General features: G+C 41.9%; 1 protein-coding gene across 1 annotated transcript in view; it reads left to right on the top strand.

Annotated features, from left to right (window-relative positions):
• Window positions 1-21260, top strand: part of SPAG16 (sperm associated antigen 16) — a 351259-nt gene that overhangs the window by 214777 nt on the left and 115222 nt on the right. Inside the window, exon 13 of the mRNA XM_042822342.1 lies at window positions 6057-6183. Coding sequence (XP_042678276.1) covers window positions 6057-6183 — 127 coding nt within the window. The remainder of the gene's footprint in view (window positions 1-6056; window positions 6184-21260) is intronic.

Below are 21260 nucleotides of genomic sequence, written 5' to 3'. Positions count from 1 at the left end.
GAGGACTGCTTCCACATCATGCATGCAGCCGTGTGGTGTCTGTTCACCTGGTGAATCACTGCAGGCTTATCACTGCTTCCAGCAGCAGCAGTAGTGCTGGTGGATGAATGAGTCCTCACAAACTGGCCTTGAGAGAAAGCTGCTGTGTCACCATCCCTGGAGTTGCTCAAGAAACGTTTTACGTCTTCTACCAAGGGATGTGGTTTAGTGGGAAATACTGGTGGTAGGTGGAGTGGATGCTTTTGGAGAGCTTCTCCAGCCATGGTGATTCTGTGATTCAGTTCATCTCCTGGGGAAAGCATAGGGAGGTGAACAGGGCCAAATGTCAGTGGAGAAATCTGTACTCTGAAACACAAGCTTCTGCAGCCTCTCAAAGCTTGCCAAGCAGAACAAAGATCTCAGTGATTATTCACGTCTTAATTAAAATAAGCAGATTTTGATCAGTTTCAGAACTTTCATGTTTCAAGATCAGTCAGGTAACAGCTAAGCCATCGCTTGTGAGGTCTCCTGTTTCCCCACAAGATCTAAGAAAAGGATTAAATGGTATTTCTGTGCAGAAGTAACGGTGACTCTGAGCAGCCTGGTCTGGTGGTTGGTGACCCTGCTTGTGGCAGAGGGGTTGAATCTTTAGATATTTTTAGATAATTCTTTTCAACCCGACCATTCTATGATTCTGTTTTATTGCAGACATGTAAATGTGTAGAGTCAGATGAGTAATATTAATTTATGTATCTAGAAAACACTAGTAAAACATATGTATTGTGTTCAAGGCTCATTCTTCTGGGGCTAAGCCTTCCTAGTTGCTAAATCTTTCCTTTGCTTTTGGCAAGAGAATCAGGAAAAGAAAGGAAGAAGGGGCAGAATTGCACCCTTAAACTTATCGGTTCAGTCTGTACCGCTGCAGGGCTTGGTCTTCTTTTGCACGCCCGATTTACTGTGCACTAGACCACAAGTGTGAGCTGTCAGGCTCCTGCTGCAATGAACCTGGAAATGGTTCCACTCCTGACACCGGCAGCAAGCAGGACTGCAGGCTGTGCTCATGGGCTTCAAATGGCCCTACCGGTCCTGCACAGCACACCCTGACCTTGGTGGTGGCCATCCTGCTTCTGCTCGCTGCTTATCTATAAACTCTTACAGTGAACGTTGTCTGAGAACAGTAATGAAAAATGATTTCAGGTAATTTAGTAAGTCAGAGATGGCTCTGCAAAATGGTCCTTGCCAGAGAAGCACTGCCTCACAGCTTCTTCCAGGCCAGGGCGTTCCTTGTTGTTTTGCACAGTGCTTAGGTTGTGAAGATTAACATCTTCCATGAGTGCTGACTGATAAGAATTACATGGAGAAAGATTGAATTCATATACTTTTAATATTTTTCTAAATATTTTAATTATTAGAAGGACTGTGTATCTTCTCCCAGAAACAGTAGTAGCATGTGCTTCAGCATTTGGTTTTCCAGGTGTCAGATGTTAGTTAGAAAGAGGGCACAAATGAATATTCTGAATTTGAGGAGAGCTTCATTTTACTGAAGATGAATAATAATTGAACCAAGTGTGTCATATTGACAGCATCACACCAACATATATCTTTTTAGAGACAAATGTGCTTTGCAGAGAAACTGTCCTCGCATGTCAACGTCGTAGAAAATGTGTTGCATTTAGTGAAATAATGGGTCAAGAAAAAATCATTGTCATAAATGATGGTAGGTACTTTTTACTGAAATACTGGTAGTTTTACATTCTTGACATGAATAATTGGATGTGTCATGTGTGAAGCTACCTAGAAATAAAATAGAGGTCATAAAATGTAAAGACGTGATAGGATGCATTTATAACAGCATAAAACAAACTGGCATTTTAATGTCTTAAGCCAGCCCTTTTGCTATACTTGCCCATTGATCTTGGCTGGAAAAGTTCTATGACTAATTTAAGCACATTTTGGAGATAAAGCCATATAATGGGAAATTGATAGGATTTGTTTTTGTTGAAGGTATTCTCCTTTTAACTGCTACAATCCTATAACACGATCAGAGCTGATCTTGTGTGACCTTACACAGCTTCCCCAGAAATGTTCCGTCCGCGTTCTTGCAAGTGGCTTTCCAGTGTAATTTACTTTGACATTTTGCTTGATAGGGATTGCAGGTCACATAGTAGGATATTACTCAACAAGCATGAAAAAGGGTTTAGTTTAGTGCTCGTTCAATGGATTTGAGAGAGGAGAGTAGCTGCTGGAGAAGATGGCACAGTTGGAGAGGGTTTGTGTGGCTAGTGCCTTCCTTCAGAAGGCTTGTAAGAAGATGGTTGCTAGAGGCCCTGATTCCAAAGTACATGCTGTAATCTCATTAATTTCAATTAGTTTATGGATGCTCTTAATTACTGTGCTTGAAATGAGATTTAATATGGTTCTGCAGTAGAACAGCTATGACTAACTAACTAATCATTGAAAAAGCATCGTCCTACCACATTTCTTTACAATGAGAGCTCAGTGTAGAAACAGCTTACTTAAAAAAAAAAAAAAAATAAATTGTGACAGATATTCTCTTGTTTACATAGGATTGCTAGTGTAACCATGAGTGTTTCTTTTAAAAAAAATTAAAAATTCAAATAGTAAAAGAATTGGCAACACGTTTTGCTCTTGTTTGTTTGAACCTTTAGAAATGAGAATGGAGCACCACAGGCTCTCCATCTCTCCATTGCTTTGTGCCCCATGTAGTCTGTAGCAATAAATACGTCCAGGCAGTCGTAAAATGTTCCCATCAGGTAGTTCCAGCTTGTTCTTAACTCTGTGTGGATGCAAAAGTGCAGTGTAAGAGATACCTAACTGCTATCTGTGTTTTCTTTTTAGTTACTCTGCAGATGGAACGGCTAACTAGCGCATAATTTGGCTGCTTTTGTGTTTTAGTGTAGGTAATGCTCAGTTAAGCCTTATGGAAGTGGCAGCATCACATATCTCATTTTCAGTGTAGTTATACCTTTTGAATTTGAATGGGCCATTCTGGACTGTGATTCTCCAAGAAGTCTCTTAGGAATTGAGCAAAGCAATTTCTTTAATTGCTGTTAAACTGGTGATATCGATAAGGGCTACACTAATTTCAGTGCTGACATCAACGGTGTACGTGTGTTTCTTATGACTGTAACAACCTGCACGAGTTGGTTTGGACCTCTTAGGAAGCACTGATACCCTGTGAGGGTGGAACACAGTTGCTCATTTGTTGAAGGGCATCGTTAGTGTATCTGATTGTAAGGGAAGGAAAATAAACCCGGTAGAGAAAAAGGAAACGCTGAGGATAATTACAAGTCAAGAAAACGTGTGATGTTTTACACTTCAAAAATACTACAAATGCAGGATCTGTGAACACGTTCACCATGCATCCTGCGAAATACTGAGCTACGGGGCAGTATTTGTACTGTGACATAATTCAGGGTCATTCAGGATCTTTGTCTCTGGATTTAAGCACCAAGAGAATTACAAATGCCTATGAACCAATTCTTTGTAGACAAACGTCCCTCTTTTCCAAACTAATGTTTTCAGAGAGAGCAAAGCTTATATCTATGAGGCTGTGCGTTCATAAATAGGAAAAAAAGCAACAGTTAATGCATTTTGCTGCAGATTTATTCTAATATAGATGAACTTAAGCCATTGGATAGAAATATGAGCTCTCGTGAAAAACAGGATGATGGTCTACCCTTCTTATCAAGTTTTTTGGGGAAAAAGAATACCTAAATAAAATATTCTCCTCTTCTCTAAAAGATAGCGTGTATACAAGACAGTCTTGCTGAAATTATATCTCAGCTGGAAGGAAAGATGAGTTTATTTTATATAGCAGTTGGAGATTTTTTAGAAATATCAGTCAGCCAGTTCCCAGAGTGGTAAATTAAATCTTGAGAGCCAGAGCTCGCTCATCAGTACGCAACGGTATGGAAGTGGCAAGGAGAGAGACTGACAACTGCATCAGGTCTGATTGTGCATGTTCTTGATGGAAAAGTACAAATCATTTCCTTCCCGTCTGCTCCTGTCATGGTCCATCACTTTAGTCCATTTTCACCTTCTGAATGGGCCCTCCTGCTTTGGCACCTAATTAATCTCTTGCAAGCCTGTTCTTGCAGCCTGTCTGCCTGGGGTGGCCCATATCTGAAGGCACTGACTCGGGGACAGCATTGCCTTGATTTCCATCCCTTCCCACCCTTTCCGAGCTTTCTTTCATCCCCAAGCCCCCTAAGCAGGTGAAGGTGTGATTGTCCCTCTGCCTTTGGAGAGGGCACACACACTGGTGCTACAGGAAGGTAACAGAGCACTGTCACACTGTGCTCTGTAAAGCTGTTCAAAACTGGCAAGTGCCCACAAAAGCACATGGCATGATTTTGGTTGTAAATGTTCAGCAACTCGAAACTCCCTTCGGTGTAACAGGCAAACAGAAAATCACTGACCCCTTTTGAAAAATACCATTCCTCTACACAAATGGAACTATACAAGTGGAGATGAAAAGGGCACCCTATGTGGTGTAAAACATTGCTACGAGGCTGTGAAACAAAAAGTTGTTTTCTTGAAATGATTTCATTGTTGTTTATCAAGCGATCATGAATATCAGATCCAGCGTGCACTGAGTGCTAACAGCTGTGATAATTTATCAATAGTTCAAAATGAGGCCTGGTGATAAAATAACACACTCAGTCTATATAATAGATAATACTGAAGAGTACAATGTATTACCTATAATAGAAAAACATAGATTCTGTAAAATGATACATGTAGAATCTAATATTCCTTTCAAATATATTTCTTGGATAATATTTCTGCTCAGATGTAACTTATCTCCCTTCTTCTAGCTCTCTTCTGTGGGAACAGGGTTGGTGTTTGGCTCAGCACAGCATCTGCATTTCAGTCTGGGAAATGGAAAGACAGTGCAATAGGCTGAGAACTCAGATCAGTGGTTTGGGAGAGCGTCCATCAGAACCTTTGAGCTCTGCTGGCCTGCTTCTGATCTTCAGAGCTGTTGATACAAAGCCTGCAAGAGCTCCGAGAGTCTTCTGGCAACATGCAGGCAGGAGGCAAAAAAAATCACATCTTTAATTCCCTCTGCTGACAGCTTCCTTAATAAATATTGTAAGAAATTCTCAGTTAAGAGCCACCCAGTAATCTAATTTGCAAGCCTCAATGATATATTCAGCAGCCAGCTCGGGAGGTGCATTTCCACTGTCAGAATCACATGAGCAGGGAATAAAATTCTGAGCTGTCACTGAGAGCTGTAGTAATTTATGGTGGCTTGTTGGCTTTTATTTTTTCCAACTGTATTTTAAGCCAGCTCAACAAAGACGATAGAGCTGCTACTGACTTGATCTTGACTATGTTTTTCCGTAGCATGCTCTCCTCCTTGTACATTTTCACAGGTTCTAACATCACAAACACTGCTAAGTGATGGTGTTTTATCTATAGCTAATGAAATCACAGATGAATCCCGTATCATGGGTGACTTGTGTACAGCCACACTGGCTAGTGAACGCCAGTTCATTTCAGTCCCCCTCTCATCCTGTGTAGAAGCGAAGCCTTTGCCTTTCCCTCTGGTGTGAATAATCCCAGATCTGTTTGTTGCTTTCTGCGTTGTCCCATTGCATCTCCCTTGGGATCTTCCTTCTCTTCTCCTGGACTCCATTTTAGATAGCATTCTGTTCTGCTGTCCTTACAAAGACCAGAACAGAAGCCAAAAACCTTGTATAACATCATTGCTCTGTAGCCATCTCCAGCCTGTTTTGTGCAGTGCTCTAGTTGTTGTCTCTCTAGTAAATGCATCAGGAAGAGCTTCCAGTGTAGTTTTGCATCTGTGTCAGGTTCATAGCCTGAACTGAGAAGAACTAGTAGCGTTTTCTCAGAAATTAACCCATTAAAAGATAAGAAAACCAATCAAATGGAGAAGAAAGCTAAACAGAAACCTGTGGGATATTCCTTCATAGCTGATCAGCAGGGAGAGGGCTGCATAGAAACTAGGAAAAATACATAAAGTCTGTTATTAACTCATCTCTTGTTATCCTGAATGACAAGTGCTGTATTTCTGTTGTCTTTTACAGTGAGAGATGCAGATATACCTTGCGTGGCCATAAAGACTCAGTCAGTAGCATTGAATTTTTTCCATTCTCCAACACTGTTCTCACAAGCTCTGCTGACAAGACTTTATCTCTCTGGGATGCCAGAACGGTAAGCAATCTTCTTCCTGGTCTTTCTGGAATTCAAGCAAGTTAATGGCATGGATAGTAGGAGAAAAATGAAAGCCAGTTTAGAATTAAAGGAGGAGGTAAGGGTGATGTGGCAATGGAATGTTCATTAACGTAACTTATTATTCTTGGACGAAAAATATCACCTTTTAGCATTTCGACAAATGGACGTGCACCTAAAAAACTAAATAAACAGGTGGGCTTTGATGTGAGTGATGGTTTGGATTAGGATGCAGCACAGTTCAGTTTCCAGTCAGAAGATAGAAGAGCGTCAGTTCAGTTTTGTCTGGCTGCTTTTTTAAGCATGGCGTGTGCTTTAAGGAAATGGGGAGAGATAGCATAGGAGAAATATAAGATGCAATAACTTGGAAGTCTGAAATATTTTTCTTCATTTAGGAGGAATTCCCCTCAGAACTCACTGCTGATTTCTCATGCAATATGTATGGCTTTTCTCCTGAACATATTGCTGTAGGCAGTGTCAGAAACTGCATCTGTTCCTTTATTTTTCTATACCTCCGTTCTTTAGTATAGGTATAAATGGATTTAGTACCTTGCAGGGAGTAATTGTCCCTGGTGCTTTGCAGTCTGCAAATATGTAAATCCTGTTCAGGTCGAATACAAGTACAGGGTAAGAGGCATTTTCTTCTCTTTCATCAGAAAGTTCAATAATTATTGCTGCTTGTGGTATTTCTTACTGAGCAACTCTTGAAATTCTCCAGTTACCACTTCTGTTGGTCGTGCGGTCACTCGGCATTTTGTGATCAGTGCTGAACATGGAATTGCCCACAACACAGAAAGCTGTGTTGATGGAAGAGGTTTGAGAGGAAAGAAGCAAGAAGCTAATGCTGTGTATTCATAGATATTGCCATCAGAGCTCTACAAACACAGCATGAGAAAAACTGACGTGAAAATGACAGTAGAATATTTGAGATGCTCATTATGCAATTTCTATTTTGGATCATAGAAACTGACTGAATAGAAGGTCGTTTAGTAACAGTCCTGGGCATAAAGCACAACTAGTTGGAATGAAGCCAGCCGAGACTCATTATTATTAAATGCCTTGGTTTGTAAGAATATTTGATATCTGAACATGAATAATTCAATCAGAGAAAACATTGGAATACAGACAGAAGTAAAAATCATTGGAAAGCAAGGTTTCTGCTTTGTCTTTAGTAAATCCTGCATGGAACTTCACTGTACAAATGTCTCAGTAATCTACTGTCTATAGCAAACTAACGTTATGAAAGAAAAATTCTTTTAACTATTAACTTAAGAAAAAAGCCCTTGACCAGTGCTGCTTTTCAACGAGTAAGTTTGGAGAAGGTAGGAGAAGCCTTTTGCAAAACCAAAACTCTGTGTATGGTGTTCTGTTGTGTGTTTATTCAGTTCAACTGTTTCCCCATTTGGTGGGAAATGTTTCTAGTTTCAGAGATGTGCCCACACTGAAGCATCACTTCGGGTGGCGAAATCTCCGTGAAGATGCTATCTCCCTAAATACTGAGTGATAGTTAATGTTCCCTACAGAAAGATGATGAATGATTTTCTCCCATTAATTTGGAACAGAATATTTTCTCACCTCTGTAAGATCAATTAGCATTAAGGAGTACATTTAAGATAATTTTAATGAAACATGAAAATCATACTCCGGTTTGTTTTCTCGTAAATTAGATTCATATTATTAATCACATCTTGCTCTTCAATCATTAACTTCAGTCAGCTCTTTATTATTAAAGATAATGGATGCACAGAACTGTAAGTCAGGGCTGTGTAAGTTGAATGGACAATGAGCTCTGGATTTGGGGTAGAATGGAACATAAATCTTTGTAATTACTAAGCTGGGGCTATAATGCAGCCTTCAGACTTTGGAAATATGTGACTGCTTTTTTATTTTTTTTTCCTAGATAACATAGGGTCAGATCTAATGGTTAAAATAAATTTACAGCACAATGACTGTAATTTTAAAACTAAGTTATATATTGCCTATAGGGAAATGAGAACACAGAACTGGCAGTATTTAGATGATTGTGGCTCTTTCCAAGCATTCTGGGCAGAGAAATGGAGTTGGTGTTGGATTTAGGTAGGAATTGTCCTCATACTGCACTAGACTGCCACTGGATTGTATGCATGAGGCTGAGACTGCAATTCATGGTAGGGATTTCTTGCCAGTAGAGCTGGTGGCACTTGTGCCAAGATAAGCTGTGGATTTTACTTCTCTTTATGCCAGTTTCGTAGAAAGACGATCACATTCTGGCTTCTAACCAAAATATTTTCTTGCTGACACATCACAGTGAGCATCTCTGCTCATGAATTGCAAAGTGCATCCGCTGATAAATGTGAGAGGTGCAAATGAACATGAGACCCCAGGAGTACAAGTTCACCTGCCTGTGTTAATTCTTCTGGTGATAAGCAGCCTGCCGCTCATCTGCATTGCCCACCTTCTGATGAGGGATTTTTGGGGGCTGGTCAGATTTGCTGGGATAACGCTTGAGCCAAGCTGAGTCTTTGCTCTTTCTCAGTCAGATAAAATACCTAGTGTTTATACACTTAAATAATTGAAGAGAAGAGAAGAAAAGACTTGCATTTTTCGTTCTACATTTTTGAAATGTATTGATTTAGTAACTCTCTCACCTGCTTTCTGCTTTTTGAAATGTCAGGATCTACAGCTGGATATCTCATTTATTAAGTTGGACACCAATTGTTATATAGAAGTCAACATTCAGCAGCAGTACCCTGAAAAGTGTGTCCTACCAGGATTTAGGAGGACTTCTGTTTGTTCATAACTGGGCAGTGCTCTTTGTGTTTCATGGAATCATAGAATGGCCTGGGTTGAAAAGGACCACAGTGATCATCTTGTTTCAGCCCCTGCTATGTGGCCGGGTTGTCAACCACCAGACCAGGCTGCCCAGAGCCACATCCAGCCTGGCCTTGAATGCCTCCGGTGATCAGGCATCCACCACCTCCTTTGTTGGTGTGAGACTGAGTGTCAGTTTTGGTTTCTACACATATTCAATTGGTTGTAGTGAAATAATTTAATTGTCCAGGAAGTAATTCTGTCTTCATGATTTCCTTTCCAATGAAGCCTGGCAATTTAAGGTAAGCTCTATTTTTCTCCCTTCGTTCTGCAGAAGGCTGGTGGAAATAATACCAATGAAATAATCCCACCTCCACCCCACTATCAGGCTAAGCTCCCTGACACCCGAGCAGGAGGTTATTGGGCATCTCAGCTTTATGCCATCTGCTTCAGAACTGATTTACATAGGAGTGAGGCAGCTCTGCAGTGACTGGGTGTAAGTTCCAGCTCTGCACATCAAGTTTTATCATGGGCTGTAATTTGTGGGCTGAACAGCATGCTCACAAGTTAAAAGCTCTGAGGTAGTGTGTTCTTTGATGAATAATGCAGGCACCGACCTCTGAAGAAAAAGGGGAAGACAGGATCCGGTTGTCCCAAATCCTGTCTGAAATAATTCCCAATAATGATAATTAGCTCTCATTGAGCTAGAAGCTGGCTGTGGCCAGAATGCTCTCATTCTGGCATAAAGACCCCCTGTTCCAAGGCAAGGGAGGAGAGCGAGAATCCAGGCAGAGCTTCATCCTGAGCTGGAGTCTCTTCATGGGCATGAATTAATCGGGTCTCTCTCAGCCACTAGAAGAGGTTTATGAGCATGGTAAGGCTTTGTATGGTGGGACATGCCAAATGTTAGGGCCAACACGGTGGGTGCTCAGCCCAGCTGCCTGACACCCACTTTGCAGGCGCCCTCTGTACCTGCTGCCCTTCTGCAACGAAGGCTTAGCTGCTTGTGTTTCATATGGATGCAGAATAATTGCAGGGATGCTGAGCTAAGCTCCAGTCTTGCAGTCTTCTCCTTCAAGGTGCAGCCCATGTAATGCCTGAGGCGCAGGGCAGCCCTGCTGCATTGTGCCTGAACGCTGCTCCGCTCTGACTTGCTTAGCATTCAGTGGAATTCTTCCAAATCGATATTTTCCTTGGGTAACCTTCATTTGTTCTTCTCATGAAATATGAACTATCTTTTAGACCACTTATTTTTTCAGTGTTTATTTTGTCAGAATTCAGTAATCTCCGACTTGGGAATTCCCTAAAATAACCTGTTCTCTTTTTCCACTGAAATATGAGTTATCTTTTAGACGAGTTGGTTTTCAGCACGGGTTTTGTCAGAACCTTTTGTTCAGTGGTTTAACTATATGTGAAAACACGCAGACCTTTGTAGGGATGCTGCCTGTGTTCGTGCCTGTGTGTAGGTTCATTTCACCTCCTGGAGCGGGCATTCACTGGACAAAAATTCAGGTAAGTTGTCTGAGTTTAAGGATCAGATACAGAGCAGCCAGGGGAGGATGTTTTGAAATCCATTCTGGTTCTGTTCACGTGTTTTGCCAAGTCCAGTTGATTTATTGCCAAGTAAACGCCTTAGATACAGAATTATCAGTCAGAAGATCCTCACGGTATTGGGTTTGTCAGTTTTATTTGAACCCTTTTGAACTCCAGAGGAATGAATTTGAGAGCTGAGTTGATATACAGGAGAGGTCATTTAAAAAATCATTGAGAGGCAGTTTATGGTTCCAGTCAATCCTCTGCAGAAGTGGGTTAAAGATTGAACTTGTCACTGTTGAAGATGAAGACTTCTTCCATGAGAACTTTGAAGCTCTCAGTGTAATTGAATTACTTTGTTGTGCGCAAGGGATGTGCATGATTAAGTCCAGTTCCCGGCATGAAGCGCAACAAATTTGGTGTTCCTGATTTTGTTCTACGTGTTTGTAAAGAATGCCTTCATGTTTCAGAACTCCCTGTCTTAAAATGAAAAGAAATTCCCGAGTCACTGTAAAATATGGAATCAGGATCAAACAGGTGTGAAGAGAGCCTATTTGCTCCAAGAAATAACATAGAAAAGTAGAACCTGAAGAGATTTCTGTGGTAGTTGTTTGGGAAGCCTTCACAGAGACTTAGTGCTTGTTTGTTCGAAGCAAAAAGTGCAGCAGAGGAAAAGTGTCTTGATTTCTTTTTAATCTTGAAAAATAATAGGAAAACGACTTGGTTATGGTCACTGGCGTTTTAAAAAATGCTACTTTCTGACTTTCCTCCAAAACAACTTCTGTGGGAAAAGGCAAACTTTGAGCATGTAACTCTGCAGTTTGGATCACTTGACCCAGATGGAAGCAAGAATGTGTTCTGCATTTGTTTTGTTGTATGTTTCTTTTGTTTGGATTTTTTTATTCCTCAGAGGCAGAAGAACTATTAGCCTTCCAAATGTATTTGGCTGTTGTAGTAAGAGCACCCCTCTGTCTGTCCAGTTTGGCTTTCCATTACTGACTTGTCTCCCCTCTTTCTGCCTGCCTGATTTTGCTCCCACATCAAGCCACGAAATCCAAAGTTTAACAAAGTGTATAATCGGTTGATCTCATGGGCTTCTTCCCCTGTTAAACTAGGCTTAAATTAGGCTCTAAACATTTTAGATCAGACAAGTTACCTTGTTTTGCAAAGCTCCAGGTGAATTAGCGGCTCTTAAGAGGTTATAATTACAGTTTCATTAAGCTGTTCCTGCTCATTGACATGCCTGCTCCTGTCCGTTGGACTGCAGGTCGTCTTGCCAGCTGGAAGGCAGCCCCATTTAACACCTTGTCTTTCTGTGCGATGTAGAGAAGCCACATTCCTGCTTCATCTCAAAGGCTTTGCTTTGAGAAGACCAGTGAGTTCTGTGAGTTTAAGATTAATACCCAGCTTGACTCCCAATTTGGGGGGAATTTGTAAGTGGTTTTATCTTGGCACTGATGTGGTTATTTAGTTGGATTGAAGTAACGCCTTTTCATTGTGATATTCACAGTCAGGAGAGCTGCTATAGAGGAGGGAGCAGCAGGGTCCTTTGCAGGACCTCTGGGCATCTCGGAAGGCGTCTCAGCTCCTCTCTCATCCCACAGCCTCCCCACTGGTCCTCTGGTCCCTTTCTATAGGGATACGTGACGCTGCATCCCTGCTGCTGTGCTCACAGTGCTCGTATTGCTCGGCTGCTCTCAGCCTGCAGCGAGGAGATGGGATGGAGGAGGGTACTCGTTTGCTGCTGATTGAATCAGATCTCATCACTTGTAAAATTAGAGTGGATCAATTTTCAGTCGCCGCTGGTTATCTTAGAATATTAGTAGTAATTAGAGAGCTATAAATAGATAAATGTAAAATATGTTAAGTTCTAACCAGGGGGAAAGTGTTGCTATAGATTTCAGTAAACACTTTGCTGCGGTGGCTGCTGGCATGCAGAGCAGGGAGCGGGCTCTGCTGGAGCATGTGGTGCAACGGCATTTGGCTGCATCACCCATTATTCAGAAATGAAGTGAGAGAAGCAGAATGTGTTCCTGTCTGGGCAGCAAATAGATTGACCTGGATCTGAACTTCTTACCGACTGCCTGTGTATGTCTATAATGCGTGCACATGATGTATTGCAGGGCGTCTGAATTTAATTTTTATGTCGCCAATGTCACTTTGAAACAGAACGGGAATAAAGTTCTACAAAGGCTTTGGGAAGAGCCTGACTGCAGAATAACGTTTGCATTGACTTCTTGGTCCTTAAACTCTAATTAAATTATTGATTATGAAGCTGGCTGCTTTCTTAATAGTTCCTAATGTAACAATTAAAGCAAAGTAAGTAATTAAAAATGAAAAGATCAGTCTGCAAGTACAATCTTCAAAAGGTCATTTTCAACTTAATCGGTTTTTTTTTGAAAGAGGCAAGAGTAAAGCAAATGAATCATTAGTAAAATAGCAATTTAGTGCGTGTGTATGTGTAGTAATGTTATTACCAGATTACCAATGGCCACACAGTGCCTCGATTAATTAAAAATATTAGTTAAATTTACTTAGGAGGTATTCTATTAACGCCTCTCTTCCCAGATCAGACTCCATTGGGTGAAATGCAAAAGGAGATCTGTGGCCATAGTTTGGTCCTGTTCTGAACAGTGACCAAGGCAGAAACCAGCAATTTTGGCCAAAGAGAGTGCCAAATTTCATTGGGACCATTTTTATGTTTTTTAGCATCACGAGCAGTGTTTAGTACTGTGCAAACCATTTATTAGCAACTTTTTTCTAAGCAGGAGAGGGAAGGAGACTTTTTAGAGGTCATTGAAATGGCCCACAGGTGTCAATAGATACGAAATATAGCAAAAGAGGAGCACAAAAGTGTTTGCCAGAAAACTGTCAATGCTTCATTTAACATTGTCAGAAGGGAGTGGTGATGCTGATGGACTTAAGAACAGGTAAAGTTTCAAACTCAGAAGAGAAAAATAGTCAATAGTAAGCAAGTTAGGCAGCCAGGCGTTGCTTACCTTCCCCTGAAGGAAGAACTCCTGCGTTCTGTGCTGGCTGCGTTCCGTGGGCTTTTCAGACAGTGCTCATAATGTTATATGAAGTAAAATCAGCTTTTGCATTGTCACTGAAATTTAACTATCATGTCCTGACAGGCCAGGGAGCAAAAGACATTTGAGCTGAAAGCTTTATTACAAATGCTTTACCCTCTGTCACAGATCTTTCAGTATGAAACGCCTAGCTTACGTATCCCTGCAAAAGTAGCTAATTGGTGTGGTAGTACCTAGCTCTGAAGGATGGCTGTTCTGGCACCTGCTGACAAATATAGGCCAGTATCACTGTGCTGATTGCGTGTGGAAGCTGACTGGAAACTAAGCCACAGTTTGAAGTGTGCGTGTGGACGTTTGCTGAGCAGACGGCTGCTGTGGATCACAGGTATTCCCATGCCCTCGGTAATTCATTAAACTGTGGGAGGCAGAATCAACATAAGCATGTACATCAAAGAAATATGTGTGCCAAGGGTATCTAGGAGGTGCCTGATTCCAGTGGCTTTGTAGACGTTTGGGAAACTGACCCTCTATGAGGAGGGTCAGCTGTGTGCAGCAGCTGCATACCTTTCTCTAGACAGGAATTGTCGTGCTTGCTTCAGTTAGGTTGTGCTTCAGCACATTTGCTCAGAATCCAATCCCATTCTTGACAAGTAGGGAGTAAATTTACTGTTGCATTCAGATTATATGAGAAAGGTAAATCTGTTAGTCTTTTAAGTTAAAGTTAAAGGCGTTGCATATGAAATAGTCTTTCTACTTTCCACAGTTAACTGTAGAATTTTCTTTCCCCACGTAGCTGAGAAGAGCAGACTAGGTGTGAACTTCTTATGGAGAGCTTTCCTAGCGTGTTAGCATCTTCTCCTATCTGCCTGCACCTACTTTGTTATGCTAAAGAAAAGAAGTGGGTAGTTTGTTATGCTTCCTTCTGTCCAGATTGCCCAAGAGCTGCTGATGTGAGTCCAGAGGGGAGAGGCCGTAAGGATGCTCAGACGTCTGGATCAGGGCTTCTGTGCAGACAGACTGAGAGCTGGCCTTGTTCAGCTGGCACTGGCCTTCCAGTACCAAAAGCTCATGTGAGAGATGGGGAAGGATTCTTTCTTAGGGAGTGTAGTGATAGATCAAGGGGTGATGGCTTTAAACTAAAAGTGGGTAGATTTAGACATGAGGAAGAAATTCTACATGATGAGGACTGTGGGGCACTGGCGCAGGCTGCCCAGAGAAGCTGTGAATGCCCCATCCCTGGTGGTGTTCAAGAACAGGTTGGATAGGGCTTTGGGCAACCTGAGAGGTGTATCTCTGCCTGTGGCAGGATGGACAAGGTGATCTTTAAGTGTTCCTTCCAACCCAAATAATTCTGTGATCTCTCACATTGAAGTAAAATGTCTTCTCATATTTGTCTACTCTGAATATTTGACAGTGGGCTTTTATTTGTAAATTTAAAGACTACACTGGACTTTCAACTCTTGTATGAGCTGTTGTATATCAGAATAACCCACTGTACCATCCCAGACAGCTCTGCATGCTTAAACTTAAGAAACTTGGTGACCTGCTAACTTTGCGTTCTCAAAAAGATTTATTAAAAAAGAAAAAGCATCAAACCTTTGAAATCTCTTTTCTATCTTTTAACATAAATATTGTGACTTACGTAATATCAATAAATACCTTTCCAGGTTGGTAAACAGTAAATCAAAGTGTTGGTGTATGCCCTGCCTGTGGTCTGTCTGTGGCTTTATACAGGTCAGTGCTATCTAACCAGTGCAGCCTGTATACAGACTTACTCCTCTTCAGGTTCTCCACAATCTCAGTGGGTGGCTTCTTTAGCCTTCCTGTTCACACATCATTGCTGTAATAGAAAAAGAGATACTATCTGGGAAAAAGCATGAATTGTAAAACAGGCAGGCCTTTGGGATGACTTCTGCTGTGTTATTTATTGAAAAATAGGATTTCAGAGCTTGCAGCTTATTGGCTAAAAAGATGTTTTCTTGCTGTTTCAATCAAAATGAAGTAGTCAGTTTAAGACCGAGTGTTATACTGACAGAATGGTTGAGGGTTTTGCAGGCTGTCTAAATGGTTTGGGTAGTATGCCTGCATTAATGAATAGTGAAAGTTTGCAGTGGTAATTTGTACCTCAAATGCTTTGTCTATGATAGAAATGTAGTATATTTTCAGTGTACAGAGGCCAGCAAGCAGACAGAGGTTAAAACAATGCTACGCTTTGATACCCGCAAGGCCACAGCACGCAGAACTGTTGTTCACATTTCATGGTCGAAGTCCAACATGCAACTCTTGGATTATAATTGAATTTCAGCTTCCATGTTTGAGAGCACAGTGACCAGCTGAGGTCACTTTATGTTAAAAAGCAGTATGGTTTATCTAATATGAAACTGATATGAACTCTGGGAGATGCTTCTTCCTCACGTGACCAGGAATTTGCTTATGCGTTGTAGGCGTATCACTTCAGCTCTTTTCTGTCTCCCCTTTCACCCTTTCTTGCTCACCTAGACTGTGGTGAAGAATCACATTAAAAGGTAGAAGTACTGCTGTTGTACAGCGTGCTGTCCTAATAATCCAAAGATAATCCAGCTGAAATCCTAAAGTGCAAAAACAGATTCAATTTTGTCTTTCTAGAGTAATTTTCTCCATTCCTGTCTTTTGGGTTATTATGCTGTAGAAAGAATTAAATTGGTGCAAATGAGATAGGCCTGTTTGGTACAGTGGTGGTGAAGAAAAAAGTGCAGGTTTTCCTGCAAGGAAGCATCAGGTGCTGTACAGTACTAATGTGGACATAGGGGAGGCATTAGGATGGGCTGTGGGAGTGCAGCAGTAGGGATGCAGCACCTCGTTTGCGCTGTACTTAAAATTGCTCCAGTAAACTGGGTTTCACAGAATCGTTTGAGTTGGAAGGGACCCACAAAGGTCGTCTCATCCTACTCCCCTGCTGTGAACAGGGATATCCGCAGCTCAGAGCCTGGCCCCCTTCTTCAGTTTGAAACCATTTCCCCTTATCCTGTCACAGCAGAGCCAGCCTGCAGAAATAGAGCTGCGCATTCTCTTGTTGTTCTGCAGATGAGGTGATGAGATGGCGTGGTAATTGGGAAACTGTCAGCCAGCTGTGACTTGTGTGCGGTGCCGGTACCCTGAGAACCCCGACTGTCCCTATTTGTTGGCAGTGATGAGTATGGCTGCACTAATTACATACTGTAACTTATGTGAAGCAGTTAAGAGATCTATCTCCATCACCATGCTGGGCTGCTCTTCACTCACAACGGGATGGCGTTCCAATCAGGGGTGTGAATTACTGTGTCAGTCTAGCCAGCGGCCAGGTTCTCTTGCAGTGTAGTAGCTGCCTGAGCTCCCTCATTTGTAGGCAGGCTTCTTGTCAGCATGGTGGGAGCACTTAGAATTTCATCTCTGTTTTCTCCTCCTCTGTTTGCTGTTGTCTCCTTTATTTCCTTACGACAATTAGGCATACTTCAAGGATGCACATCTATCAAATCAGTCGGGATGCAGTTTCTCATCCTACTGTCAGTCCCCGGTCACGCACTGTCCCTTGCCAAATCCAATTGTGAGCACACTAATTCCATCACGAATGCTGAGTTTGGGTGCTTTGTGTCCCGCTCTTCTGGCAGTCTGGGCTCCATCAACTTCAATTCAGGAGTGCAGCCTCAGAGCCCATCTTAATTGTGATGCAGGTGATTTCTGAGCCATGGCAGAAAAACAAGCTTTAGCAGCAGCAGCTTCGTTGTCTCTCAAGTTCAGATTTCTGGCAATAGTTTGCTGCAGCACAGTTTAAATTAATTGTTTCAGGACCTAAAGCCTCCTGGCACGAAGACAGGAGGAATGAGGTGCTGCCAGAAAGGTACCACCAGTTGATCCCTTGAGAACTGGCCTTCCTGTGTTGCTCAGTGTGGTTTTCAGGACGGAAAGCATTGACTGATAAACACTGGTTTTTTAGTTTATTTGGCTTTCTGCTTTCTCTAAAAATAAATACATAATTACTGCATTCCTGTTCTTCCCCTCTTGTGGCTTCAGCCCAGCTTCTCTGCCTCCAAGTGCAGTTCAGGCCAGCATTTTGCAAATGATAGTATTTTATATGCCAGTCCCTTACTCAGCTGATTGTTTCTTTCCCCTCACTCTTCTGAAAATGCTCTGTAGAGAGGCAACAGTCTTTCAAAAGTCGACATTTATCACACACAGATTGGAAACAGTGGGACAAAGCTGATATGCAGGAAGCAGAATTTAGCAATGCGACAAAGCCTTCGGACATAATCTTCTCCTGTTGGTGATTAGAATAAATATCAGTGGTTCTGATTTTCCACTGGGAACAAGCTCAGGATGGGGCTGAAGGTGCTCAGTGCCGTGTGCTGATACAGCTGGGCCACAGTCCCACTTTTTCTTTAAATCCTTTCTATTTTATGTGAGGTTTGGGCAAAAGCAGTGAATGGTCAGAGGTGGAGTCAGACCAGTGGGACCTGCTGCTGAGCCTAGCAGCTCTCCAGAGGTGCATTGAGAGTATGAGTGGGGATGGAGCCCTGGAAAATTAAGGCCGGGGCTTGGTGCTTTTTGGAGAAGCAGGTGGCATATGCTGTTTCAGAGGCTGTGCTTTGGGAGGCATGTGACCTCGTGGCAGATGCCCTTGTGCTAACTTTACTTGTCAGATATTTTTGTGTCTGTCCTTTTACTCAAGGTGATTTTTTTAATGTATTTTCCTTCTTTGTTCAGCAGAAATTTTATTGCATTCACGCCATTTACATTCTGATGCTGATGGTAACCACGCTAGGCGTAGAATCATAGAATCACCAAGGTTGGAAAAGGCATCCAAGATCGTCCAGTCCCACTGTCCCCTTACACCAGTAGTTCCCACTAAACCGTGTTCCTCAGTACAGTATCTAAACATTTTCTGAACGCTTCCAGAGAGAGTCAGCCTAGACTTCTTTCGTGGTAATTTGCTCTCTGAAACATTAATTAATAGTCAAGAGTAAATAGTTCAGTCTGAGATGTTGAAGGCGTTATTATTGGATGCTGCACAGTAACTAACAAGACAAGTTAGTGGTGCCGAATAGCATCATGATCAAAATCACTTTCTTGGTTTTGGTGATGACGTCTCTTCGATTTAGGCGTGCACATTTGAAAGGTTCAGTCATGTAAGACTCAGATCAATGAAGCATTGCCTGCTGGTCCCAATCAACATTAGCAATCGGATTGTGTTTTCTAATTAGCACATAAGGAAACGGATAATAAAGCTTTTTCCTAAAAATCTGTATTGTCAATTTCCATACCTCTATTCCAATTTTTTCTCATTCTTAACCTGCCAAAGTAAAATAAATGTCTGTTGAGAGTATGGAAAAGGTAATTACTTTCCTTATCCTTTAACTTCCTCTTAATTAACTTTTAATGTATGCTGTTACTCAGGGAGCATCCCTTAATACTCAGTGTGTCTAAAACAGAAAAGACAGAGATTTAAATTATTTAAATAAGCATCTGCTTAACATGGAGGCATGAAAATTACAGAATCAGAAAAACAGTGGCTTACTGCCAGGAGAAAAACCAAAGTTGTTTCCTTTTCTATAAATCTCCTTCTAAGCTTACAAGCTTAGAAGAAATGATCAAGCTTTCAGGTACAGGTAGCGTGGATTGCAAATATGGTCTAATAATATAAGCTTTCTGAGCATTAACAAATTAGGAGAGATTTTTGAAGGAGGACAGGGTATTTCTGTTTAAAAACAAACAAACAAAACCAACCATTTTTTGATTATTTTTAAAGCAGACCTCCTTTAAGAATGAAATGGAGGAAGAGTGGCAGCTTCTATCTATAGTTTCCGCCTACCTAACTTCATAATGCTAATCCATAGTGTTATTAAATAATTCTGTTTAGATAAATTGGTTCTGTCTTTAGCAATTTAGAACAATGTTCTGTTCAGTAAGAATGTATCATAATAATTTCCTGCTTTTTATTTTTCAGCAGTGTTCAACTGTCAGGAATAGCATAATAAGAAGAAATATTTTGTCAAAATGGGCTTGATTTCCAATAGTTGAATCACTAGAGTAAATGCAATTATGGTTGTATATCTTCCCTAATAATGAAAGTGATTAAGGGCTTGCCACAGACTTAAACACAGAGTATCTCTTGACGTTGTTTGCAGACAATCTGGTCGAAGAGAATTTTGTCCCGAGATGGTGATTCTTCCGAATACAGTTTGTAGGAACAGTTGTATTTTACCAAGTTCTCTTAATGCTAGGCAGCACCCCAGAGTCATGCCCTGGGATGGAGCTTTCAGTGCCAGCCCCATGGAGGCTCAACAAGTGTGCAGAGCCCAGTGCCCGTCGTCCCTCAGTGGGCTGCTCTCATGCTGAAGGGCTGGATCCCAAGGATGCTGACCATAATTGGTGCTGTCAAAACATCCAAAGTGGAAATTTGCATCTTTTCCCTGTTTGAATTGTTTGTGCAAAATGAATCTTGCTGACTTTGTTTTTTTTCCCACTTCTTGACTTCGGTGTCACACTGTGCAGCCAGAGTTATATCCAAATGGAATACACCTGAGTAAAAAGCAGGTCCTCCAGGGTCTTACTGCGCTCCTCCAGAGTTTGAATGAGATGACAAGGCACGCAGTGTTGAAGAGGCTGTAGTGAGACGGGGGTCAGCCTCTTCTCCCAGGTAACAGCGATAGGATGAGAGATAATGGCCTCAGGTTGTGCCGGGAGAGGTTCAGGTTGGGTATTAGGAGCCATTTCTTCTCTGAAAGAGTGGGCAGTTACTGTAACAGGCTGCCCAGGGAAGCGGCACCATTCCTGGAGGTGTTCCAGAAATCTGGAGATGCGATACCTAGGGGTATGGTTAGTGGGCATAGTGGGGCTGGGTTGACAGCTGGTACGTGATCCTAGTGATCTTCTTCAGTCTTAACGATTCTCTGACTTCTTTGCTATGTCACACCATGAGCACAGCTGCCTCGAACCCAGCCCCATGCTCTTCCTTACAGAGGTGGTGTCGTAGCTCACAGGTGTGTTTGCAGCTTGTGCTTGTATGTGGGAATCCACAGGGGATGTTTCACACGTGGGAAATGCTTCTGAAATGTATTTACCAAATGCATGTCAGTTGATGTTTTTAAACTGGTTTGTTTCTTGATCAGGTATATTGTGTAATAAGTCTTTGTTTCTCTCCAACGAAAGTATTGCTAGTATTTAGCTCACTTCTGGTTGTTAGCAAAGGATATGGGCTAAAACATGAAAGAAAGCAGAGATGGGAATGAAACCAGGCCACCGTGCTGGGTGTTCAGGGCTGGTCTCTAAAATGGCAGCATTTCCCATTTCTTCTGCCTGTCTGGGGCTCCACTCGTGATCTCCCTTTACAAAACAGTTGCACTGATGAGAAGCATTACATACAGCAGATGTGGCTTCAGCTCAGCATCGTGGCTGTGCCCTGACATACAGGGAGCTTCTTGCTTTGTGGCTGGGGGGTTACAACCTTCCTCTGCTCTCTGTTACCTTCTCTGCACACTGTGTGGGTCCTGTACTTCTATACCTGACATCCTGGAGTGAGTAAAAGGAATCAAAATGATAAATTGGACAGCTTCAGGACTACAAAAATCGGGTAGACCTTGCTCCATTCTTTGTCATTGTCACCCATCCCCGTTTGTGAGAGGAAGGATCTGGACGTGGGAAATAGAGGAGACAACAGCATGGAGTAGAAAGATCATGTTTTACTTCCATATC

This window comes from Centrocercus urophasianus, unplaced genomic scaffold, assembly GCF_019232065.1.
Source record: "Centrocercus urophasianus isolate 14NV4802_14NV808 unplaced genomic scaffold, USGS_Curo_1.0 seq_20, whole genome shotgun sequence".
Taxonomy (NCBI): domain Eukaryota; kingdom Metazoa; phylum Chordata; class Aves; order Galliformes; family Phasianidae; genus Centrocercus; species Centrocercus urophasianus.
Note: the sequence above shows the minus strand (reverse complement) of the source record. Positions and strands in the feature narration are given on the sequence as shown.